At 37.6% G+C, this 27318-nt stretch overlaps 2 protein-coding genes and 1 long non-coding RNA gene across 4 annotated transcripts in view; 1 reads left to right on the top strand and 2 right to left on the bottom strand.

Annotated features, from left to right (window-relative positions):
- Positions 1-13045: 13045 nt before the first annotated feature.
- LOC309481917 lies at positions 13046-16568 on the bottom strand. The gene is made up of 3 exons (XR_014200144.1): positions 16526-16568; positions 16220-16275; positions 13046-13404 (listed from the first exon to the last, which is right to left on the bottom strand). It is a non-coding gene; the product is annotated as an uncharacterized lncRNA (long non-coding RNA).
- A 6918-nt stretch (positions 16569-23486) lies between these two features.
- The window catches only part of LOC309499641 (uncharacterized protein), a 55591-nt gene continuing 51759 nt past the window's right edge, over positions 23487-27318 (bottom strand). For both annotated transcript variants that reach the window (XM_082171005.1, XM_082171004.1), the window contains exon 2: positions 23487-25688. In XM_082171005.1, coding sequence (XP_082027131.1) covers positions 24088-25683 — 1596 coding nt within the window. In that variant the 5' untranslated portion in view covers positions 25684-25688 and the 3' untranslated portion in view covers positions 23487-24087. The remainder of the gene's footprint in view (positions 25689-27318) is intronic.
- The window catches only part of LOC309502391 (uncharacterized protein), a 71347-nt gene continuing 69548 nt past the window's right edge, over positions 25520-27318 (top strand). The window contains exon 1 of the mRNA XM_082174798.1: positions 25520-25610. The gene's annotated coding sequence lies outside the window, so the exon portion shown is untranslated. The remainder of the gene's footprint in view (positions 25611-27318) is intronic.

The following is a 27318-nucleotide window of genomic DNA, read 5'->3' as shown; positions in this document are numbered from 1 at the left end:
CCAATTTCGGCCAAACAGAGCAGGCCTGTTACCTTTCACTATGATGAGCGGCAGTGTAGCTTTCTGGTCCCCATACTGCACTGGTGCCTGAACATAGCCAAGAAGGGGAATTATTTCTCCTGAGTACGCTTTTAATCTGATGTTGGACTTTTCAATGGGTAAATGCGAAAACTTATTTTGGTGCAACACTTCAGATGCAAGGGACACTGCCGCACCAGTATCCAACTGCATGCTAATGTCCTCATCACACACTTTCACATTAACTTTAATGCCTCCATCCCCACTGGATGCCATGTAAACTGTAAAGACCCCTAATGGGTCATCTTCACTGTCTACATTGTGATCCTCCGTTTCCACGTACTGGGCCTTGGCGGTCTGTCTCCTATTCCGACATGCTCTGGAAATATGCCCTGTCTTGGAGCACGCATGACATTTCTCATTTTTGAATCGGCATTCCTGAGTTGAGTGTCCCCCTCCCCCACAACGGTAGCATCTCTGTTCGCTGTCCCCTTCCTGATAATTTTTCAGTATTGGATTCTCATTTCCATGTCTAAACTGGCGTTGTCCTTTGCTTCCAAGATATGATTTAGAGACTTGATTTACAGCTGCAGCCTGTACTTTTCCCAAGATTTCAAGAGAATTCTTCGATGCCATCTCCATTGTCAACGCTATCTCACATGCTCGGGCAAACGTCAGCTCTCTTTCCGCCAGTAATTTCCTTTGAATCGACTCAGCGGACAGTCCACTCACCAGGCGATCTCTCAGTGCGTCATCTAAGTGCGTTCCATATTCACAATCCTTCGACAATTGTCTTATTGCCACTATGTAATCCGTCACTGACTCTCCTTTTTGATCACGTTTTTGAAAACGGAATCTCTCCGCTATGACCAAAGGCTTCGGCTGATAATGTGATTTCAATGCGTCAGTCAACTCTTTATACGTCATTTCTGCGGGCTTCTTTGGTATGACCAAATTCTTAAGCAGTCCATAAGTTTCTGGTCCAATGCACGCTAAAAATACACTGACCTGTTTTTCTGCTTTTATTTCGTTTGCCAATAGCCATAGTTCAAATCTCTCCAAGTAAGATGCGAAATCCTCCCGTGACTCCTTGAACTCTTCCACTCGTCCTATTAGCGCCATCCTCGTCGCCAATGTAATATATTGAGTTTAGAACAAGACGCGGTAGACGGTGGTTTGAATAACTCAATCACGTTTACTGAAAAACAGCTGAACATCAGCAGATACACTCACTGCTCTGCAGCTCACTTCCGAGCTTCCTGATTCCCCCCCTAACCACGTGATCCCAAAGAACCAATCACATAACAGCACTTCACAACATGAGAAACCCAGTCTACTACATGTTACTGCACAAATAACACCTCTTTTTATTCGTAGTAATGTAGACAAGCAGCTACAACCTAATTTTCCTCCAAACGAGCTTTCCCTCGCAGTGGACAAAATACATTGATCTCTATGCGCAGGCGGCAGCGAGACAGATCCGAAGGGACCGTCTGCAAAGTGCAAAACCCGAGAAGCGTTACGAAAACAGTCAATAACTTTACTTCACTGTCACTGTCATCAAATTCAGTTCACACATCACTGCTGTCCTGATGGTTATACTACAACACTTGTTTTTGGAAAATATATTTTAAATCTACCAGAAACGTACATTATCTGTCCTTGAATTGTTACAGTGAATAAAAAAGTATTTCTTCCAAAAAATTCTAAAACTGGCTCATAGTTGATTTCTGTGAGTTGTTCTGTAAAGGAATATGTCATTCATTATAGGTTCTCAAATATTTTTTTCTTTATTAAAAACTCTTTTGAAAATTACAAATCCTGTCCATGTCCTCAACCAAATTGGAGCTACAGCTTTCATAGTTTTGTTATGCTACAAACTGTTATTTAGGGAAAAAAAACTCCATCAATAACAAGTTTAAGCTGTTATCATTCACATCAACTGATCAAAAACATAAAATTATATATAAATTCTAAAAATAAATTCTATTTTACAACTGTCCCTATGTTTTGGTCAGTCGTGTCACATTTACATAAAACTCTACAAAAAATGTGTGAAATACGCTTTAAAGGGTATCACTCAGAGGAAGTGACATCATTTGACCCAGGTGAAGCTTACATTGATCAAGGCTGAATTCTGTCATTGAATTGTATGATTTTAAGCTTGTTTGTGTATGTTTTTTTTAGGAAGACGAGCTAAAGGGTCAGGCCCTGTCATGGTAAAACATTCCAGAAAATAATGAAAATGTTTTAAATTAATGTTATTGTTCTTTTTTATTAATTGTATTGCATATATTATGTATTTAACGCATGCAATAGTAAAATGATGTCCTTGGCTGAATTTTGCCATAGTCTAATATTACATTAACATTAAAATTATAATAATAATTAAAAAAAGAAATGCCAATCAAAACTTAAATAAAGAACACAAAACATAACTTGTTCTGCATCATCAAAATTCATAAAGTCAGTCCTGTCACAGTACCGTCAGTCCTGTCACGCCATGGTCAGTCCTGTCACACAGGAAATTATGATTAATGAATATAATTAATGAATCTCTTTAACTGTGTAGATGAAGGTGGGGGTATATATCCACTACTATGTTTTTATAAAAATCTCCTATGTAAAGGTTATTTTACAACTATATAAGTGCCTGGTGGGTATTCTGTGATTTTGTGTACTACAGTTGACCGAAAAGTTACTTATATTTCTTAAAGGAATTATAAAACCATGTTAGATACAATCAGGGACATGTGATGAATAAGAAAATGCTATTTGTATCAAGTCAAGTCAAGTCAAGTTTATTTGTATAGCGCTTTTCACAATACAGATTGTATCAAAGCAGCTTCACAGTATTAAATTAAAATAATACAACAAAGTTTGTTTCAAGAGGAATTTATTGATTGATAAAATTAAATTAAATATCCCCAAAATATCCCCAACTGAGCAAGCCAAAGGCAACAGTGGCAAGGAACCGAAAAACTTCATCAAGTGACCTAATGGTGTCCTAAAACTCCATCAGGTGACCTAATGGAGGAAAAAAAACCTTGGGAGAACCCAGGCTCAGTCGGGGGCCAGTTCTCCTCTGGCATTTATGAGCTAGAGGCCGGATTGTAGTTTGAACTGTAGGATTATATGAATGCCTGGCTGAAGAGATGCGACTTTAATCTAGTTTTAAACTGGGAGAGCGAGTCTGAGCAACGAACAGTATCAGGAAGACTATTCCAGAGTTTTGGAGCCAAATGTGAGAATGCTCTCCCTCCTTTGGTGGTTCTGGATATCCTAGGTATGACCAAAAGCCTTGAATTTAGTGATCTTAAAGAGCGCGATGGATTATAGGGTGATAAAAGATCCGTTAAATAGACTGGAGCTAAGCCGTTTAGGGCTTTATAGGTCAGTAGCAATACCTTGTAATTAATACGGAACTTTATAGGTAACCAATGCAGTGATGATAAAATCGGTGTTATATGATCATATTTTCTTGATCTAGTAAGAACTCTAGCGGCGGCATTTTGGACTAACTGTAGCTTGTTTATTGAGGATGCAGGACAACCAGCTAGTAAAGCATTACAGTAATCCAGTCTCGAGGTCATGAATGCATGAACTAACTTTTCTGCATCAGAAACTGATAGCATATTACGTAGCTTAGCAATGTTTCTAAGGTGGAAAAATGCTGTTTTTGTAACATATGAAATATGATTTTCAAAAGACAGGTTGCAATCGAGTATGACACCCAGGTCTTTTACTGTAGAGGATAAAGTAACAGGACATCCTATGATGTTAAAGTTGTATTGTGCGAGGTTTTGTGGGCGGTTTTTTGAACCGATAAGTATTACCTATAAGTATAACATCAGTTTACTGGAGTTATGATCGATTTTTCTCCATTTAAATAGACAAAATGGTAGCGGTCAGATAGGTATGATTTGAACCAGCTTAGTGCTTGTCCTTGAACACCAGTATAATTTTGTAGTCGATCTAAGAGTAATGTATGATCTATAGTATCGAACGCAGCACTAAGATCAAGTAAAACTAGTATTGAGATACAGCCTTGGTCAGAAGCTAAAAGTAAATCATTTGTGATTTTAACGAGCGCAGTTTCAGTGCTATGATGCGGTCTGAATCCAGACTGAAACTTTTCATAGATCTCATTTTGTTGCAAGAAAGAGCCCAGTTGAGCGGACACCACTTTTTCTAATATGTTAGACATAAATGGAAGATTTGAAATGGGTCTATAATTTGCTCGATTATTATGATCTAATTGTGGTTTCTTAATGAGAGGTTTTATAACTGCCAGTTTAAATGTTCTTGGAACATGACCTAAAGATAAAGACGAATTAATAATATTGAGGAGAGGATCTTCCACTACAGGTAACACTTCTTTCAGTAGTTTAGTTGGTATAGGATCTAATAAACATGTTGTTGTTTTAGATGAAGTGATAAGTTTATTTAACTCTTTTTGTTCTATAGTTGTAAAGCACTGTAATTGTTCTTTCGGGGTGATAATTGAAGCTGAATTATAAGGCGCGATTGAAGATTGAACGTTTACAATTGTGGTTCTGATGCTTTCTATTTTCTCAGTGAAGAAGTTCATGAAATCATTACTACTGAACTGTAACGGGATATTTTGTTCGGGTGACGTCTGTTTATTTGTTAGTCTAGCCACGGTGTTAAATAAAAACCTTGGATTGTTTTGGTTGTTTTCTATTAGTTTGCGGAGGTGCTCAGCCCTGGCCGCTTTTAGGGCCTTTTTATAACGTGACATACTGTCTTTCCACGCGATTCTAAAGACCTCTAAATTAGTTTGTTTCCATTTACGCTCTAAAATACGCGTTTCTCTCTTTAAAACATGCGTAGTATTGTTATACCATGGTGCTTTATTTTTCTCTCTGACCTTTTTTAATTTAATAGGTGCAACCACATCCAATGTTCTAGAGAGAATGGTGCTCATAGTGCTAGTTAGTTCTTCTAGTTCATCTGTTTGTTTGGGTTCAGGCAGCAGCTGAGACAGATTAGATAAGCAATTTGAGAAATTATCTATGGTGGATGGGAGGATTGTTCTGCCTGGTTGATAACGCGACGCCGCATGACATATTACAGCAGTACGTAATATGCAAGTTACAATGTAGTGATCAGTGACTTCATCACTTTGTGGAATGATATCTATATCGGTTGGATCGGTTCCATGTGATATAATTAAATCGAGTGTATGATTAAGACGGTGAGTTGGTCCGGTGACGTTTTGCTTGACCCCAAATTAATTTAATAAATCTGTAAACGCAGCTCCTAACGCATCATTTGGATTATCTACGTGTATGTTAAAATCTCCAACAATTAGTGCTTTATCGACATTGACTAATAGGTCTGAGAGAAAATCTGCAAACTCTTTTAGGAAATCAGCGTAAGGCCCTGGCGGTCTATATACGGTAGCCAAGGCTAGAGATAATAGGGATGTTTTTCTAACATCTAAGAGCGTAACATTTAGTACAAGTACTTCAAATGAAATAAACTTATAACCCGTTTTCTGGGTAACATTTAGAATATCTTTATAAATGGTTGCAACACCTCCGCCACGACCAATCAGACGGGGCTCATGCTTATAACAGTATCCAGGAGGAGTAGACTCATTAATACCGAAATAATCATTTGGTTTAAGCCAGGTTTCAGTAAGGCAAAGTATATCGAAGCTATTATCTGTGACTATTTCATTTACAATAACTGCCTTAGGTGTGAGTGATCTAATGTTTAGAAGACCTAGCTTTAGAAATAGTTTTTGTTTACTAATAGCAACATTTTCTGTTTTAATAACAATTAGATTTTTCCTAGATCCTGCATTAGATTTATTATTTGATCTCACTAAACGAGGAATAGACACGGTTTCTATGCAATGTTCTACACTAGTATTTATATCAGTTGAATTGGTGCAGCAGAGACTATGATTTGGACTTTTGGTTACTAGTCAAAGGGTATTTAACATTTTGGAGATGTTATCTGACAGAAGATCCGCTCCGAATCTGCTTGGGTGTAAGCCATCAGCACGGAAAAGCCTAGGACGCTCCCAAAACAGATTCCAATTATTTACAAAGAGCAGTTTCTGCTCATTGCACCATGACATTAACCATTCATTTAGCGCAAATAATCTGCTGAACTTTTCATGCCCTAGTCGGTACGTGGGAAGCGGTCCTGACACAATGATCGTTGTTTCAGGCGATGTGCTGCGTACCGTATCGATTAGATTCCTGAAGTCTTTCTTCAGAATCTCCGTCTGGAGATTTGTATCAAAGAAATTCATAAGGAAACCGTTCTAACATATACAAATTTGTCTGTGACAGGGCCTGACATTTTAGGGGTGAAATGCATATAAAAATGTATTTGATTTAATCATAAAAACATGCTGAGATGGCATGATATGTATTTCTCATAAATTAACATGTCCTCCATATGACTCAACATTCAGATTTAAGAAAAATATATTTTTTCCCCCAAGATTTTTTATAAGTGGAAATGTACGTTTCTGGTAGAATGGCCCATACAATTGTAAATGTAGGCTAGAATTTTTATGACAAATATTCAATAACTTCACTGTAATTCACTGTATTGTTGCCAAATTCAGTTCACACATCACTGCTGTCCTGATGGTTATACTACAACACTTATTTTGGGAAAAATATATATTTTAAATTGTATATACAATTGTAAATGTAGAATTTTTATGATTTTTATGAAAAAAAAAAATCAATAAATTGTAATTTACTGTATTCTTGCCAAATTCAGTTCACACATCACTGCTGTCCTGATGGTTATATTACAACACTTATTTGGGGAAAATTTTTAATTTTAATTAGTATATACAATTGTAAATTTATTATTTTTATGAAAAATATTCAATAACTTCACTGTAATTTACTGTATTGTTGCCAAATTCAGTTCACACTAGGGCTGCATCTAACGATTATTTTTGTTGTCGATTAATCTATCGATTATTTCTTCGATTAGTCGACTAATCTAACGATTCTTTTTCCGATTAATCTAATGATTGTTTTTGGGATTAGCTGATTTATCCATTGGCAAACTTTCCAATAAATAATAAGTACAACAATATATCAGCTGTATTTTGAAGAGGGTAGTGCATCTGTATATTATTTTAACATGAAATCTATGAATGATGACAAAAAAAAAATTATTTCAGAAATTGTCATTTTATTATGAAATATGCGAACAGGAAGCATTTTAAACTTTATTCTTAACTAATGGTACTATTTCATAAAATGTAAGATACACAGGCCTATTTAGGAAATGTGTTTACTATAGTCTGTTATTAATTACCGTAGTGGGAGTATGATTTACTCAATTAACTTGTCCGAAAATGCACTTGTGTTTATCTGCAAAAAGGTTCACATACACTAGATTGCAGCCTAGGCTACTGTTAAATATAATGTTAGTCGTTTGTTTTTAAAGTCTACATTAGAGACCTGCGCGGGACGGATTTCTCCCTTAATAATTCCTAAAAAGCTGACATCACAGTTCATCGCGATCTCACAAATCTCTGTTATTATAAATGAAACTGGCTGCACAATGAATCTTTCATAATATCTACACTATAATCAGTATAATCAGCTATAATCTGCTATAATGCGATGATTTGCCAGTATGCAGAATTCAGCACTGAACAAAAAGTCCATTTTGAGCGGTGAGGGGATTCTATCTTAAATGCATCTGATTGGCGTTCAAGAAATCAACACATATGTCTGTGATTGGCTACATTGTTCAACGCTGCAAACATGTTATAAATAGATAGAAACGATTTACAGGCCAGAGTCTCTATTTTGTTTTAGTTGTTCTTGTTGCTTTTGTGCAACAGATGAATGACAATTTATTAGTTTTTAGATGTTCAATTTATAGATAATTCTATTTTGCGGGAGTCCCGCGAATCGTTTTATTCTCCCGCAACCAGCACACACACGAGTGCATTACCGCCCGCGCCCGCACTCGGCCATCAGATCTATATTCCCGCGCCGCACTCGGCCATCAGATCGTGGGTCCCGCGCCGCACTCGGCCATCAGATCTACATTCCCGCGCCGCACTCGGCCATCAGATCGTGGGTCCCGCGCCGCACTCGGCCATCAGATCTACATTCCCGCGCCCGCACTCGGCCATCAAGCCGCCTTTCCACTGCAAACGACAAACGACAGCCGTCGGACCGGAAGTCATTCATTTCCTATGGAGAGACGTACGGGAGCTGCGGGGAGTTCCGATCATATGCGTATGCGGAAATTTCGGATCCGATTTGAGCTTCGGATGCGTTGAAATATCTGAACTTCTGCGGCTAGACCGTATGCGACCGGTCGACCGGATGTGATGTATTCTAATCAAAACTATGAGCGCGAAGCTAGAATTACCAATATTTTAATACTTTAATGTAAACGCTATTCCTGCAAAATGACGGTTATTAATAATTATGGCTGAAAAAAATATTTGTATCATTATTAAATCAATATTTATATTGATTAGCTCTATAAAATCGACTGTTTTTTATATATAAGATGTATTGAGGGTCATTTGTTTTGTGTGGATATATTCATGCATGCATTACATTCATTAAAATCATTAATTTTACCATTGTGAACAGCGGAGGGTAACGGTTGCATCACGACCAATTTCAAAGTTCCGTGCGACTGACACCAGGGGGCAAAATGCGACAATCGAATGCGAATGTCGTGCGCAGTGGAAAGGCGGCTTGACAGATCTATATTCCCGCGCCGCACTCGGCCATCAGATCGTGGGTCCCGCGGGAGTGCAGGTCTCTAGTCTACATGTGCATACACAACTTTTAAAAACTGACAAATGCACTGAAAGCTTCGTTAACAGATTTGAAGTTATAAATTAAAGTCCATTTTATCGTCGCCGAATGGGGCATAGTTTGCATAGTGAACAAAGCACCTTTCTGTTCAGCCGTAGTTTAAAGTATTCCCATACTTTGGATGATCGTGGTCTGTCATTCTCACCATGAGAGGGAGCAGAAGCCGCCATTACTCAATATTTAAACCTAAATAATTAATGTGACGCGTCGACGCATTTCATGCGTATCGACGTATTTTCATAGTCGACGTAATCGATGACGTCGACGCGTCGTTGCGGCCCTAGTTCACACATCACTGCTGTCCTGGTGGTTATACTACAACACTTATTTTGGGAAAAATATATATTTAAAATTGTATATACAATTGTAAATGTAGAATTTTTATGAAAAATATTCAATAACATAACTGTAATTCACTGTATTGTTGCCAAATTCAGTTCACACATCACTGCTGTCCTGATGGGCCTATAGCTCTCACTGCTTCATGGTCGGCGCCTGAGGACCGCATTTCGCCATCTTCAAGACCCGCGCCCTTTCTTCCTGAGCTTCACGAAGAAGTCGCAAAATCTTGGAACGCCCCCTTCTCAGCCAGAATGTGTACCTCTGTCTCAGCAGCATTCTCCGTGGTGGACGGTGCTAAAGACAGAGGATACCATTCCCTTCCTCCCGTGGAAGAAGCTGTAGCGGCCCATCTTTGCCCTCCCTCCGCTGGACGGCGTGCCAAGATAGCGCTACCATCTAAAGCCTGCCGCACGACCTCAGCCATGCACAGTTGCGCTTACACCGCCGCTGAACAGGCTGCTTCTGCGCTGCACTCAATGGCCACCCTGCAGATCTTCCAGGCCGAACTTCTCCGTAAACTGGATGAGGAAGGACCGGGAGCTATCAGCGTGCCGGACTTAAGGAGCGCCACGGACCTAGCTCTTCGCGCCACTAAGTCCGCTGCACAGGCCATAAGGCGGAGCATGGCCTCTCTCACCGTAGCGGAGAGACACTTATGGTTGAGTTCCTCGACGCCATCACCTCTTCTGCCGGCCTCTTTGGATCGTCTGTCAAGGATTTCGCGGACAGATTCGCTGAGGTGCAGAAAATGTCACAGGCAATGAAACGCTTCCTGCCTAAGCGCTCCAGCTCCACAGCAGGCCGTTCAAAACAGCCGTCTGCTCGAAGCTCCCAGCCGCAGCCGCAGCCCGCCGACGCTTCTCAGCATCGACAGGCCCGGGACCCGAGACCACGCTCTCGGTCTACTGGCCGCTGCCCCCCTCCGCGTGGGCCCCGGCCTAAGATTGAGATAAAGCCAGAGGTCTCAAAGTCTTCCTAGCCCGCCTAGGAAAACGACGGTGTTCAAGTCCTGCTGCGGCCAGACTTCCACCAAAACTTCTCGCTCGTTCAGTTCCAGAAAATGCGACTGTTCCAGTGTATTTTGCAGAAAACAAGCCGGTACCACAGCCCGTTTGCCTGCACACAAACACCGTTTTTACGGCGACCCAGGTAAATCCCATAAAGAGTGTATTTTCTGGTATTCCGGCCACGGCCGATGGTGTTATGAGTGTAGAAAAAATGTATTGTACAATCGTGCATTTAATGTAGTGAATGTGCCCACAACCCAGTGCCCACAAACACTACACACTGCATGTCTCACAGTTTCTGTAAAAACGAAACCAACACACATACAGTCAGCTCAAGCCGACGGTGTTTTCAGTGTAGTAGATGTGCCCGCTGTCCCGCGCCCACATTTACTCACAGACACATAAAAATATACACTCAGTTCATATTTTTTTTTTTGCCTTTTAGACGCTTTCTTGACATCAATCCTGAACGTGGATCAAAAACAAAGAAAGGACAAGTAACTTCAAAGAAAACTGGCCAAGTTGTGCAAAACAAGAACACCACTGTAAGCCTACAGGTTTCCTCACTTCTGCGAAAACTTGCAGACTTTGAATGGGATTTCGTTTGCACTTTTATGGACTTCAAAACAGAAACAGCTATTCACTGCCATTATAAAGCTTGGAAGAACCAGGACATTTTTTAATAGAACTCCGACAGTATTCGTCTGAAAGAAGAATGTCATATAGACCTAGGATGACTTGAGTGAGTAAATCATGGGCTAATTAAAATGTTTGGGTGAACTATTCCTTTAATTAAGTGCTAACTGTTACCTGTTTGTTGTTAAGTGTTAAATTGCATTTTATGTTTAAAAAATATTTAATTAAAACATAATTCAGCCAACATGTTCACAGAAAGCAATTTTCTGATCTTTGCTTTTAACCTAAATAAATGTTTTAAAACCCAGAAAATGTTGTTTTCTTTTTCCTAGTGTGACTACTCTTATGAAACCTTAAAGTATAATATTTTAATTATGTAATAATAAAAGCAGTATTCCCTGTAAAAATACAATTTATTGCTGTAGACAAGTTTAATATTGTAAAAGTATGTGGTATATACCTTATTTGGTAATTACAGTGGAGTACTGTAAATGCTGTTTACTGTACTAGTGCTGTAAAAATACAGCATGTGGATGACAACCCAGCTGCCAGTATTTTACTGTAAATTTACAGTGAAAAGTTTTACAGTGTACATGCATGCATTTTTAAAGCTGTGGCATATGGTTATGGTACTTTGTGGATGTACAGTATTTGTCAAAAACACTGCATTATTGTATTAAAATACTATATTTGGTATTCACACAATAGACACAAAATCTCCAACTATAGGCATTTAATTACAAGGCATTCAGATATAAGATTTGTATCCCTAATATAAGTGAAAGTATGTACTATAGAAATAAGTACATATATGCATGTATACATATATGCGTCTTACATATATTTCACATTTATGTGCATATACAGGAAAATATATGGCACTTACATGAAAACGGCCATTTTTGCTATATTTTGAAATATATGTTTCATATATGTCTATGTGTTTTACATATATGAATTTTGCATATATTCTGCACTGACATTATATATGTAATTTACATATATTGACATATATTACATTTCTGTATGGGAAACTGTAGCATTGACTGTATTCATCAACCCTGTTACCAAAGTCACTGTAAGAAGAATCTCTATAACTATGAATAACTTGTATGATATTTGACAAATACAACTTTATCAGTGACTTGGTGTTTACTGATTATTCTTAAAAAATTATAATTGTTTTAACTATGTTGAAAATGACTAAAATTCTGGTAACGTTGTTGCAAATTGGAAACCAGATATAATATAAATGTAAAACAGTATTTAGCTTGTTCTAATATTGATAATCAATATAAAAAAAGTCTCAAACCTCCCTTTACTGACCATTTGTTGAAGAAAAGCCTGAACAATCTGTTGACTTGGAATTTAGTCTTTCCCCTTATTATTAGATTAACAGGGCCGAACACCAGTTATCTTGCCAAGAAGAATTTTTTTATTCTTATATGTCAGGAGAGAAACTTTCAGAAGATGTTACATTCATGCCAGGTCTATGCGTTCTCTATTTATTATGTATCATGTGTCAGACAGAGAGAAGAGGTATATAAGAATAAGGCTACATGAGAGGTCTTCATTCCAGATTTCTCTGTTCCCCATTTCTTTATCTTCTCATCCCATCATTCTAGATGTAAATGGTTTCTCCAACTTTATGTTTCTCTGCCATTATGCTTCTCTGCCCTCATGGCTCTGTCTCTCTGCCATTATGTTTCTCTGACCTTAAGTTTCTCTGCCATCATGCCTCTGTCTCTCCCTCTAAGTTTCTCTAAGGTGGTAAAGTAAGGTTGAGCTTATATACATTACAGAGCAGCTTCCTTTTAAGGTAGCAAACTATATTGCTTGAGCTTTAAAAATGGAACGTATATGTCATGCGAACACATGGCACAATTCACTTCCATATTAAGAACTATCTTCGTTGTTTACATCTGCATCTGTTGCAACATGTTACATTGTATGTTACATTGTACACACCCTGTACACACCCTCTACAAAATATAGCTTCCCTCTGGTCTCTGACATATGATCTTCACATGGTTCTGAGCTATCTAGTCTCCTCATGCACTCAACACGAAACTCATGAAAATCTGACTTGACAAGATACATTATGAAATTATCATGAAAATGAATAAAGAAAAATAATACAGATACATAACATTAAACAGTACATTTTTAGTCTTCAAATCTGTACCATTTCATAGTTTAACTGTTTATCTAAAAGTGATGAAGTTCTTGAATGTTTCTAACATGAATGTTCTTCAGCATCATGAATGAATGAAGAATAAACACCAACCTCTTTGTTCTTCAGGATCTTCAGTGTGTTTCATTCTGCAGGGTTCTGGATCACTCATGTTCTCTCTGTCCTCTTTAATAAACTCAGTCTTTGCAGATTTCAGCTCTTCCTGATGCTCTGATGCTCATCTTCACTTGTAGCTGATGGGAATTTACAGCTTTTATTGGAGAATTGCAGTGGGAGGAGCTTCACTGATGATGTAATTTCAGTGGGAGGAGCTTAACTGATGATGAATTCCAGAGTTGGGGGAGCTGATCTGCCAAAATCAAAAGTATCAATTACTGAGTTTGTTTTTGTTTTTTGAACCATCTTCCTTTCACTAGTTAGCACACACAATAACATGCATGAAGCAATAATGTACATGCTTTACATCTGGGCTGTTCAGTGCCATTGGACATCAATAAAGAAAACTTTTAAATTAGGGATGGGACGGTATGAAAATTTCATATCACGATTATAGTGACCAAAATTATCGTGATTATCAATATTATCACGGTTTTGTTAAAACGAGATTAAAGTGTTCAAAAAGAACTGATGCTCACACTAAAAACAGTTTAATATTTGAAAATCAACAAACAACAAATAAAACAAGCAGCTCTATGCACTTTTTTAAAGGTGCCATGTGGATTGTCTGGCAAAAAAATCAAGTCATACTCCACATTCCATACCAGATGGGGGCAGTATACCTCCATAAAGTGAATTGGTCTACTCTAGAGTAACAGACGAGAAATGGCATAGTCTCTATGCTCCGCCCCTACCTTCACAACAACCCTAGAGCCATAGCCGAAGCCTAATAGAGGACGTTTTGCCTCCAGAGGAACGTTGGGTGATGTCAAGTGATTTTGAAACATGACATCTTCAAGCTACTCCCCTTCACCTTTACCAGTGAATATGTTCATATTCGTTTTGTTCATATTACATTTTGAGTTGTATATACACATTGTTTGAATTAAATTAATTTGACAGACAGCATTCTGTCAACATCATTGGTCAACATCAGACAGCGCACGTGAACCGATCATCTCTACTATAGTAAAAAAAACACGAACACTGTTGAAAGATACAGTAGGCTACAAATGACCTGTTCGCGCCACAAATTGTTCTCTGTCCTTAGCGACCGAGTCATTGAATGTGAAACAGCCGGCTGCTGTCGTCAGCGAGCAGCAATATTCAGACAACGAGGGCGCGCGCGCCGCGTTGATACCTCCGTTTCAGTTTCTCGAACCCGCGCAGTGCGGCGGTCAGAACACGGAGACCATTCTGCCCCTAGCTATGCGTGCGAAAGCATGGGAAGCGATCCCGGGCGTGTCAGAATGGGTGCTGAACGTTGTAAAACAGGGCTATGCGCTGCAGTTCGCTCGCCGTCCCCCGCGCTTTCGAGCCCGGACTGTGACGAGCGGTCCTTTTCTTATCTGATTTGATTTGTGCTTCAGAGCGCGTTTTTTTCCGTGCAGCGGGTGGTGGTGGTGGTAGGGGTCTCTTGCCAAGGGCTTCAGCCATCCTTCCGCTCTCTTCCCTGAATTGAAATTAAGTAGTGGGCTGTACTTTCCACACGATTGACATCAGGTTCAAGTACGCCCACAAGCCGTGCGAGTTATTCGTGTATTGCAGGTTGGCTGGTGGTTATGTTGCCCGCATACCGCCTCCCATGGCCGAAACTGGTATTACGACACCTGTCGGGCCGTGGCTAGTAATGCTAATGCTAATTAAGGTTGATATCTCTGCAGCACTATAACTTGACATTTTTTTAATGACATCATCGCCCTTATTTCTTCTCATTCTTTTGATGCGTGTAGCTCATTTTTTGGATATTTTTACCTCAATTTTACACATGGCACCTTTAAGCAAGATATGCTTAAAAGCATATTTAAAGCTTGCTTTAAAGGCATTTCCTTCCTTATAATGACCGTCGTCAATAGCAACGCATTATAACACAGCGCACATCCATGTATCGCAACGGACGCGCACGCGCTCTCTCGTTTCATTCAAATACAACTTGCCGTCTTGCGTCTCAATTCTTGGGCGATTGTTTTGTACGCTGTACAAAACTGATTTATAAACAGGTAAGATTTAAAACGTTAATCTCAATTCATAAGACACGAAACGAGCGGTTTGTGTGAGAAAACGAACAGTTTTTATATCGTTTTTACCTCTTGAACTCAGCCACGTCCAAGTGATCTGAGAGCGCGGGCGGGTATAGATATATACAATAGATGTCGCCTTGGCTACTGCGAAACCGTAGCCAAGGCGACATCTATTGTATCTATACCCGCCCGCGCTCTCAGATCACTTGGACGTGGCTGAGTTCAAGAGGTAAAAACGATATAAAAACTGTTTGTTTTCTCACACAAACCGCTCGTTTCGTGTCTTAGGCCATCAATGTGTACTTACGATGGGAAATTGTTTAATTTGGACGACGGGGAATTGTTTTAATTTGGACTCTGTGCATGCTGTTTGAGACAAGTGACCATCGACCTGCATGACTGACAGACAAGAACGGTTTGACCTAAAAATATCAAAATTGAAACTACTGCGGAAAAAAAGACACCTACATCTTGGATGCCCTTGAGGTAAGCTAAAACATACCAAAATTTTATTTCAAAGTGAACTATCCCTTTAACTTGCCTTGCGTTCGCTATAAACAGTGGGTGATGGTCACACAAGAGGACTCGGCAGATTTGAAGTGTTTCCCCCCTATTGTAGTGACCATCCTCGATTAAGTTTCACTCAACACTTTTGTAAAAGCCTAAATATGACCACACCTCAGATTTGGTCCTCTTAAAACGCTGAAAAATCTCCCGAGTACGGTCATTGCCTTTCGCCATTCCTTCTCGAATAGAAAAAACAACATTGCGCGCTGCGCCTGCGTCACACTGTTGCTGGCTGGAGCGGATTTACAGTGAGTTATTAAAATCGCGATAATCAAACACGGTTTTAATGATAATTGAAATTTGAACGATAATACTAACCGTCAGTACATTTTATCGTGGTTTATAGTGAAACCGGTAATCGTCCCATCCCTATTTTAAATGAACACATTACATTCTAAACCTGGTATTGGGAGTACATACCTGTACAATTTCAAAGAGAGCAAACGTTCAGGATTCTATCTCCATTCAGAATCAGCCTAACATAAGAAAAAGGACAACTGAAACATGTGGACTGCATTAGATGATAGACTGGCGAGCGCTAGCACACAGCAAAACAAACCACGAGGTTAGCAATTTCTTAAGCTCTCAAAACAGCAGTTCTCGACACATCTCAACTAAATGTATGTGCACTCATCATAAAATACACGTACAAGTTACCATGTGCACTAAAGCTAAAGTTACAAACGGTATATTCCAAGCTTACATCGCACTGATGTGAACACCTACCTCTCTCAGTCCAGTAGAAATGCAGACTGAGAAACGAACGCGAAGCTTCAGTATATGACCACCACTCGAGCCTCTATCCAATAGAGGGCGCACTTACACAACAAACAACTCTCCCGATACCTATGAAATGACTGAACAATACAAGACTCACATAAAACTCACATACCCACAAAATAGAAAATGAGAGGTTGCAAAAACATTTGTCATTCTTTAACCTGTTAAATAAGCATTTATGTCTGTCTATCTATTCATCCTACAGTAACTGGTGCCAATTCATTCATTATTTTTAACAATTTGTATTGCTAATCATAACATTATTCTGCTTCTTCATTAAAATCCAGGTATCTAGAAATATAGAAAAGAATATAAGTGATTTGAATTCTTCCAAATATAAATAATGGTAAGAAAAACAGTTAAATCATAAACACATCATCAGCAGATCATCTCATAAATGTATTCTGCTGATGATCCTGAATGGCTTGTTGAATGAGTGTTGATAGTCTGAGGCTCATCAATATTAACAGATCTGCTGAAAACACTCTTTATTTCATGACAATAGTTCCTGTTTTCACCTCATTTATTATGCTGATGTCTTCACATCTCCTGTTAATTGTCACTTAACATGAAAGAATAAAAGAATTCAGGCAAATGGGAAAATAGCGTGAGCCAATCAGTCTTGACCGGTTGTTGATTTTTATCAACTAGCTTGTCAAACGTGTTTAAAGCATCACTGCATGTTAGGACTGGGTGATACGACACTACATATCATAGCAGTGATATAAAGTTTGAATTGATGGAACTTCTTCTAAATCGTTTACATGGATGGGCCTATTTGTGGGGTAAGCAAATATCTGTGCAGCTTTTAGTGGGCAGAAATTATTGGAACGTTGGAGTGGAAAAAGAAAAATAGTGAAATATATATTGAAATATATAGTGAAATCTTATATAGTGAAAAAAGAAGCACTGATGAATGATACACCACAAACATCTTCAGCTTTTAGTTTTATTATACATAAAAAAATAATAATCAAAAAGGGGTAAATAGTGTCAAATGAATCTAAATTAATTCTAATTTTAAATTTTAGATACACTTTATAATTTTGATAAACTTATAGAAACAAATAAACTTTACATAAAATAAACATAAAATTACTTAAAAAGCATTGGACTACCTGCAAAAAAAATAAAATAAAAAAAAACTCTGAGGAATCAAAACTGATATTGAGAATTGTGAAACCATGATATTGTTACTGTGAAGTAAAATGAGATTTCAGTCATATCGCCCATCCATATTCTTTGCTAGATAGCAGAAAAAGGTTCCCAGTTTTACATTATGAATTTTTGAATAGTGTTCACCACAAGTAATAGACTACATTGTAACCAGAAATAAGTAGCCTATATAAATGGCTGATATTTTGCACAAGTTTATTTGTAATTGTCAGAAAGAAAGAAAGAAAGAAAGAAAGAAAGAAAGAAAGATGAGGTAGTTATGTAGCTATGTAGTTTCTTCGTTCACTGTGACCTATCCCTGCACTGGATGGCCAATTTCACATGTATTTTGTGTATTTTCAAAATACAAAATACTGTATTTGTATTTAAATACATTTTTTCACACAGTATTTTGTATTTGTATTTTAAATACATTTCCATGTATTAATGCCCATCTCTGAATGGCGGTCTGGACTGTCTACCTGTCTCTCTGTCTTCTCATAGCTTTGAGAGCTTCAGGTAAGAGCATTATTCAACGTTTCACATCATAACTGTTATTTTAACATGAATTGTAGCACACCTGGGACTCTGTAATGACTAATCAGAAGAATGATCTAATACAGTATGTGCACTAAAGAAAACCTGAGTTTGTTTCTTAATTATAATGATGACATTAGACAATAAAACAACGACAATTATGTCAGTTAAAGTTGATTCATATTAATGTATTGTATATTTTTATTGTTGACAATAAAAAACAACAACAAATATGCATGTTAAATCTGTAGTATATTTATTCATATTATTATTATTATCAGCTAAAGTTATTGATTCTTATGAATGTATTTTATAGTTTTATTGTTGACGATTGTTGGCGGTAAGGCTTCTCTTGTCTTCTACTTCTCTTGTCAGTGTGTACAGTCCAAAAGTCCAAAACCTTTGCATTTCTCTACCTTAACAAGTGTGTGTGATGCCTGATGATCATGTTCTCCAGCATGCTTTCAAAATGTCATAAAGAGCATCTTGGAAACAAGAAAATTTGACTCAAAAACAAGTTTGCATGATTAATGTAAACAAAAACTAAAAAATACTTATTTGATTAGTGCAAAATCTTAAATGTCTTTTCACATCATGATGCTTCTTTGTTCATATATTTTTATTTATTTTTAATTTTATTTTATTTAAGGTAGTTTTTCTTGTTTAATTAATGAGTCATTACATGATTCAAACAAACATGATTCGCTGATTCACTATGGTAAGCCTGTTATAAGTGTTTATATGTTAGACCTGTCGGAATGGTTTTCATAGGGAATTGCGTACATACATCACTCACCCGTGCGTGTCGCGTCATATACGTAAATAGAGAAAAGTTGCTCCGGCTACTTTGCCATGTGTCTGGTGTGTGAGTGGCAGGGGTTAGGTTGCCTTTTTGTGTTTTAACCGGTAAAGGGATAAAAATTACATAGTGTACCTTTAAATGAAAGTTGTTAATTTAATTACATGAAATGTCATTAATGGTAAAAAATTATAATAACACACAAAACTTCCCTTTAACAGTTTGTCAGGCTGGATGGTCTGCCAATGGATGAAGATGCTTCAGGTTTTTCAATAACGCTCTCACGTGGAATGATGCCGAGGTATGATACATTCATCTTCTAAGATGACATAAAAATCATAAACAAATATTCTTGGTTAAAAAACTTAAGCTCTGTAAACATCTGGGACAACTGTCAATTATCGCAGGAAAATAATTTCAACTTGTTCCTCAGTTTAAATATGTTAACAATAATACAGTAAAGAAAATACAATGGAGCTGACATACAAAATACAAATGCTGAAAATACAAAATACAGACTCAACACATTTCATGTTATCATGAGAGGATCACTTAAAACCTTTGTATGTGAAGTTATATCTAATCTAATATATATACATATATATACAGTATGAACCTTTTCTACAAAAGTAATCCTGCCTCAAAAGGCACAATTTAGACTTTATTTAGAAAGTAAACAGCACAAGTAAAAAATATTTTGATGGTAATTGAAGGCACGTCACAGATTTTGTAATTAATTTGAAATAATATATTATTATTATTATTATTATTATTATTATACATAGTGGTGTTTCTTCATGTCTCCGCCTCTACTGGTGGGAACCTTGCTTCTGTGCACAGCCATGAGGAGTACACTTTTATTAAAACTCAAGATAATTCACTTTATTGGCAGAAACTGACTGCCATAAAATGTCCAAATGCCATTTAGGTTTATAAACTAATGTACCAATAACATGAGCATATTACAACTGTGAACTTATTTAATTTCAATTGTCTAAGAAAAATTCTTAAAGTAAAGAGGTAATCATTTATTTAGAAGGATGGAGTAACACTTGAGTCATTACTATCCAAAACCTTACAAAATCTTAAAAGTTTACAATGACTTTAGTCAGTTTTAAGGAGTTATCATGCTTTTCACTTTAGTTTTCTGGGAGGTATGGAACAAATTGTATTGATTTCTACCACATTCAACTAAGCACTATTAATTACTAATTCGTTAATCAGAGTTTCTTGTTAGTTAATTGTAGTTACTATAGTGTTAAAATTGCATTACTCATTTGTTCCTGTGTAGTTATTCATTAATGACGGAACAAAAGTGTTACCTTTAACGTTTCTGTCCATGCGTCCTCCTGTAACATTATCGTTCCAAAAACGGTTTGATTAGAAAATCAAATTTTATGTTATGTCTGCATCAATATACAACACTGATTTTTTATATGTATATATATATATTCTTTCCAGTAACAGACGCAACACCACGGAAATGGGGAAAACAACTTGTTCTTCTCTTATTACTTGTCAGCATCTGCCCTTCAGTGGCATCAGGTAAGTTTAAATTAACACAAAAACATAAATGTCTCCCCTCTTAATCAAATTCCCACATATCCAAACTTATAGAAACACAGGGAATTTAACTTGTTAGCAGCAGCTTTGTGATTCTACAGCATATGATTTTCAGTATTTTTCATATAATCCAAAATATTTATTAAACATTGTTCTTATCAAAAAGACTTTCAAAATAATTTATTTAGTAACACATACATCAATAATCAGCCTGTGAATCTCAACAATGGTGACAATAATAAAGCATGTTGCAGTGGCTGCCACCAATCACAACTCATTAATGGCTCCAATCATGCATTGTGGTATGAATAAATTATGATCTGAATTGTCTATGTAATTTACTTTTCCTAACTGAATATTCTGCTCATCACCATTGTTGAGATGCATAGACTGAATCTTGACGTCTGTGTGTGCCTAAAAGAAAGTTTTTTTTTTTAAACAACTTTTAAGAAATCCTTTGTATTATATCTAAAATTCTGGATATTTATGCAGAATCACAGTTATGCTGTAATCAACAACATAAATCGAAGTCAGAAAGAAGGATCTTAATGAGTTCAGTGATCAAGTTCAAATGATGATTATCATAATATAACCAACACCATCAGATCACTTTTTTTCTTTGTTCATCTGGCAGTTATAACTCAGATACAGCAGACAAACAAAATCTAAAGTTAATAATATAAGGGTCAAGAGTCCAACTAAAGCAAACACTGATCACCATAACGGTGGCTTACAATTTGAGATTTTCTCCTTCAGTGATTCTGCTTGTTAACATCAGATGTCGTCAATAATGTTCAATCATCACTAAATTAATCACTTAATTATCTCATTAACTTCAACACTCTTGAGTGTGGACTCATACACTCCCAGGAGTGTTAATTTAACACGGGAGTTTTTGCTGTGTACAAAGAGCCGTAGTTAACTGACAAGCTGAGCCATATCGCATTAATTATCGTTGGCGATACGTCCGCGATATTAATGCGATATGGCTCAGCTTGTCAGTTAATTACGGCTCTTTGTAGTAAATGCCGCTCCATCTGAAAGCAGGTGATGGTGATTTACTACTAATAAAGGAACTGGCTTTACTGATGAGATGCGCATAACAACATCGTGCGATATATCGCCCAGCCCTAGCTGGAAGTAGTTCTTGTGTTTCTCTTTCCTTCAGTGATTATGCTTGTTAACAGCAGGTGTTCATCAATAATGCACAATCATTATTCAATCACTTAATTATCTCATTACCACCAACACTGATTTGAAGTGTTACATTAAACAGCCTGTAGTGTGCACACTAAGCAGTGTTCATTTCATCTGGGCAAACCCATGTGGGGCCTACATGGAAACTGGGTGCAAAACTGGCTGGGCCCCAGTTAGATAGCCCAGGTCAAACCCATTTGGGCCCCACATGGCTGTGCTGGCTGGGACAAGGGTTAAAACTTCATGAACTTATTCGTTCATGGCACAATGTTTCTCCTGGCTTCCAAGTCAGTGTTGTTTGATCTGATATACAGTGTATGGTTAATAACAGATAATTCTGTGTTGTGTTGTTAAAACTGCACTGAATTCAAATGCTTTCTCACTAGATCTCGCTGTAATGTTTTTAAAACTGAATTAAAGGGATATTTTACCCCAAAATTTAAATTAGCCCATGATTTACTCACCCTAAAGTCATCTGATTTGTATTTTACATTCTTCTCAAAAGGCCTGTATTAACCCCCCGGAGATGTGTGGAGCACTTTTATCATGGATAGATGCACTTTTATGGACTTCAAAACAGAAACTGCAATTCACTGCATTATAAAGCTTGGAAGAGCCAGTACATTTTTATAATATAACTTTGGATTGTATTCATCTGATAGAAGAATGTCATATACACCTAGGATGATGTCACAAACTACTCCAAGACACGAAGGTGGAGAATCCAAACACAGCTTTATTATGGGCAATCCAAAGGCATAATAGAAAGTACAGGCAATGGGTCAATAACACAGGCAGGCAGTCCGTACAAACAAACAAACAAACAAAACAGGCAGGGGGCAGAGGTTAAAGAGTAATCCAGGGAACAGGGCAAGAAATCCAAAACCAAGAGACAAGAAAACCAGGAGAATGCTCGGAATTGCAGTGTCGCACTAAAACAAAATTTTGCAGTGAGTGAATGAGTGAACATGGCATAAATAGGCTGAGACTAACAGGGTGATGAGGCACAGGTGAATGCAATCAGTGATGATAAGTCCAGGCAGTGAGTTATGGGAAATGTAGTTTGTGAGGGAGTGATAATAGCCTGATGTCAGAATCAGAATCAGAATCAGAAAGAGCTTTATTGCCAAGTGTGCTTGCACCCACAAGGAATTTTTCTTGGTACTGAAGCTTCCAGTGCACATATACAAATACAAATACAACAAGAAACATAGTAATACAAATTCTAAGAATAAAATATATAAAAAAAATAAAAATAGTATAAAAAGTCAAAAAAGGGGTCACAGTTGGGTTTAGTCTGAATAAACATTTACAGATTATGAACATATTTACAGTATGTTGAGTAATATGAATTATAATATAAATATAAATATCACCTGAGTTAGAGAATATTACACTAGACAGTGGGAGTCTAGTGCATGTTACAGATTATGAACATATTTACAGTATTTTGAGTAGTATGAATAATATAAATATAAATATCACCTGACTTAGAGAATAGAATATTGCACTAGACAGTGGGAGTATTGCACTTACAGGCATATGCATTGGGGGGCATGTTAAGTGTTCAGAAGGGAAATGGCCTGTGGAAAGAAACTGTTCCTGTGCCTGGATGTTCTTGTGGCCAGTGATCTGTGTGGAGTGTCCTCTGGTGGCTCTCAAGGGCACTCCAGCTGGTGACCGTTACAGATGACTTGAGGGTGGGTAAATCATGGGCTATTTTTCCTTTTTGGGTGAAATGCTTTCTCAATGGATCTGCCAGCGCTGTGTAGTAACGTTGTTTCGTGATCGAGATCGGCCCACGAGTAAACCGCTGTCTATTGCTCTGAGCTGATAAAATGTTTGCACTGCGCAGCTCAAGCGAGTAGCGTGGATCCATTCTGCTTTTGTTTGCCATGTGAGGTTTCTCATATGCAGCAGAAATGGCAGCTCTCTCGCACCGGCAGAAAAAAAAAAGTCGCAAAATGTGACCATTTAGTAGCAGTCTAGAGCCCTGTATAGTGCTTTTTTCTGCTTTTACATGAGCGCCACCTACTGTCAGAGAGCGAATTTGTTTTGTTTTTTAGCATAGATCTGAACTGACAAATAACAGATTCCTGTTGGTTGAACACAAGTTAATAGATATCAATCAAATCAACAAAGTGTCCTGTGCTCACCACACACCAGCTATAGGTGGAGAGGAGAGATTTGGCTATAGGGTGATGTGTGACTAACTTGCACAGAAGAGACTTCATGTTGCTCAGCACATGAAAATAAACTACTTAACGTGTTCGTATTTCAGACTGCGGTGATGTGGTTTCTCCACTGCATGGATCTTCATGTGTCGCTTCAGGAGACTTTTAACAGCGAAACTTGTTCCACACTGATCACACGTGTGCGGCTTCTCTCTGCTGTGAATCCTCTCGTGTCTTTTATGATCTGCCGATTGACTGAATCTCTTGTCACAATGTGAACACTTGTAAGGTTTTTCTCCACTGTGGATCCTCTCATGTGTTTTCAGATGTGTTGACTGACTGAATCTCTTGTCACAGTGTGAACACTTGTAAGGTTTTTCTCCAGTGTGAATTCTCTGGTGCCGTTTTAAACATTTCGCTGTAATAAAAGTCTTCTCACACTCAAAGCACATGTACTCTCTCACACCAGTATGAGTTTTCTCATGTGCATGTAAAGTTTGCCGCTGTGAAAACCTCTTTCCACATAAAGAACATGAATGCGGCTTCTCCTTCGTATGAACTGTCAGGTGTGTCTTCATTGCTGATGCACAGATAAATGTTTTGCCGCATTGATCACATGTGAATGGCTTCTCTCCGGTGTGGATCTTCATGTGTTCTTTAAGGTGTGAAGAATCACTGAAACTTTTCCCACATTGATCACATGTGAACGGCTTCTCTACGGTGTGAACTCTCATGTGACGGTCAAGAATATGTTTGTATGTGAAATTGTTTCCACATTGATGGCATTCATGCGGTTTCTCTCCAGTGTGGATCATCTCATGTGTTTTCAGATATGATGAGTGACTGAATCTCTTGTCACAATGTGAACACTTGTAAGGTTTTTCTCCAGTGTGGATCATCTCATGTGTTTTCAGATATGATGACTGACTGAATCTCTTGTCACAATGTGAACACTTGTAAGGTTTCTCTCCAGTGTGGATCATCTCATGTGTTTTCAGAGATGATGAGTGACTGAATCTCTTGTCACAATGTGAACACTTGTAGGTTTTTTCTCCAGTGTGAATCCTCCCATGTGTTTTCAGATTGGCCAACTGACTGAATCTCTTGTCACAGTGTGAACACTTGTAAGGTTTTTCTCCAGTGTGAATTCTCTGGTGCAGTTTTAAACAGTTCGCTGTCATAAAAGTCTTCTCACACTCAAAGCACATGTACTCTCTCACACCAGTGTGATTTTTTTGATGTACTTTTAAATGTTGCCGCAGTGAAAAACTCTTTCCACACACAGAACATGAATGTGGCTTCTCCTTCATATGAACTGTCAGGTGTGACTTCAGGTCTGATGCCCTACGAAATGTTTTGCTGCATTGATCACATGAGAACGGCTTCTCTCCAGTGTGGATCTTCATGTGATGTGCAAGATTTTGTTTGCAAGAGCATCTCTTCCCACACTGATCACATGTGAACGGCTTCTCTCCAGTGTGAACTCTCATGTGACGCTCAAGACTACATTTTCTTGTGAAACTCTTTCCACACTGAGTGCAGGTGAAAGATTTCTTGGCTCTTCTTTTCTTTAAAAATGTCTGTTTAGTCTTTGTGCGACTCAAAAGTTTTTCTCCAGGTTTGAGATGATGTTCCTCCTCCACTTCACTCAGTTCTTCACTCTCATCGCTCTCTTCCATCAGGTCTGACATGAAAGAAAAAATTTATAAATTTAATTTTCAGTACATAAAAATAATTCAATGAGAGAAATATAAAGTTAAAAGGACATGAAATAGAGCCCTGATGTAATAGTAGAAAGTAGACAAATGTTATAAAATATTATGATAATTTGATGCCTTTTATTAAGTTGATTATATGTTGATTATATGTGACCCTGGACCACAAAATCAGTCTTATGTGTAATTTTTTTTAAATTGAGATTTATACATCATCTGAAAGCGGAATACATAATCTTTCCATTGATATTAGGTTTGTTAGGATATGACAATATTTGGCCTAGATACAACTATTTGAAAATCTGGAAACTGAGGGTGCAGAAAAATCGAAATATTGAGAAAATCGCCTTTAAAGTTGTCCATTTCTATAGGCGATTGTGCTGCATCCACTCACAAAAATATTTTTTTTTATAAATTTAAGGTGGGAAATTTACAAAATATCTTCATGGATCATGATCTTTACTTAATATCCTGATGATTTTTGGCATAAAAGAAAAATCGATAATTTTGACCCATACAATGTTTTGTTGGCTTTTGCCACAAATATACCCGTGCAACTTAAGACTGGTTTTGTGATCCAGGGTCACATATGGTCAAGTTTCCATGAATGAGGTAAATTTATCTTCCAATTATTTTAAAAACATTATAGGCCCGAATCCCATGTTTCTTTAGCAAGAACTATTAAATATATTTGATCAATGACACAATTATCTAACATGATATTAAAGGGGTGATGAACTGAGAAATACAATTTTCCTTGAGCTTTTGACATACAGTATAAGAGGTCATCATACTATAAGAATATTCTATAAGTTTCAGAACTGAAAACTTCCTTGTTAGTCCAATAAAAAGCTTTTATTGACACCAGGCACAGCGAACGATAGGTATTTCAAAGTGGGGATCTATGACGCCAAAGGGTGTCAAACACCGCCTCCGCAGAAGATTATCAACGCCTACTTCAACACTGCCTGTTTAGCCCCACCCACCGATTCTCGCATTACATGAAACTCATTATAATATGCAAAACTGTTATCCAATCATAGCAGTGGGCGTTTACTTCCAAGTCTTTAATGTGGCACGCCAATAAAAACCAAGCGTTCAGGAGCTAGGCTCAAAACCAGGGTAGAAAATAGCCTATGACTTATTCATTTTGATGCTGTTGAATGTAAAAACTAAGCGAACGTCATAAGTTGACCTCAGTCAACAATATAAAAACATTTAAAAAGTCAGCATTAAAATATACAATATTGCCATATTTTGACACCAACTTTGAGATTAATATTTATTTTACTAAAACATTTTTAATTATTAATGGCCGTTCACACTAGACTTTTCCTTCCACTAACTTCTATTCATATACCTGTGAAAGTGGGACACCAGAAACCAGTGTCCTACTTGTTTCACTCAACCCTGTGACTCCTGACATGATTTTCCTTCTTTTGAAAACAGAGCATTTCTTAAAATTGTGACACTCAGGAAGTGACATCATCTGGGCTCGTTCTACTGCATGATGGGAGGACAAGAGAATAATCTAAATCCATTGTCTTTGTTTTTACACAAACTGTACAGTGTTGAACCATCAACCCTGTTACCAAAGTT

This window comes from Leuciscus leuciscus, assembly GCF_965113295.1.
Source record: "Leuciscus leuciscus genome assembly, chromosome: 1".
NCBI lineage: Eukaryota > Metazoa > Chordata > Actinopteri > Cypriniformes > Leuciscidae > Leuciscus > Leuciscus leuciscus.
The sequence above is the reverse complement of the archived record's forward strand: the minus strand, read 5'-3'. Positions and strand labels throughout refer to the sequence as shown.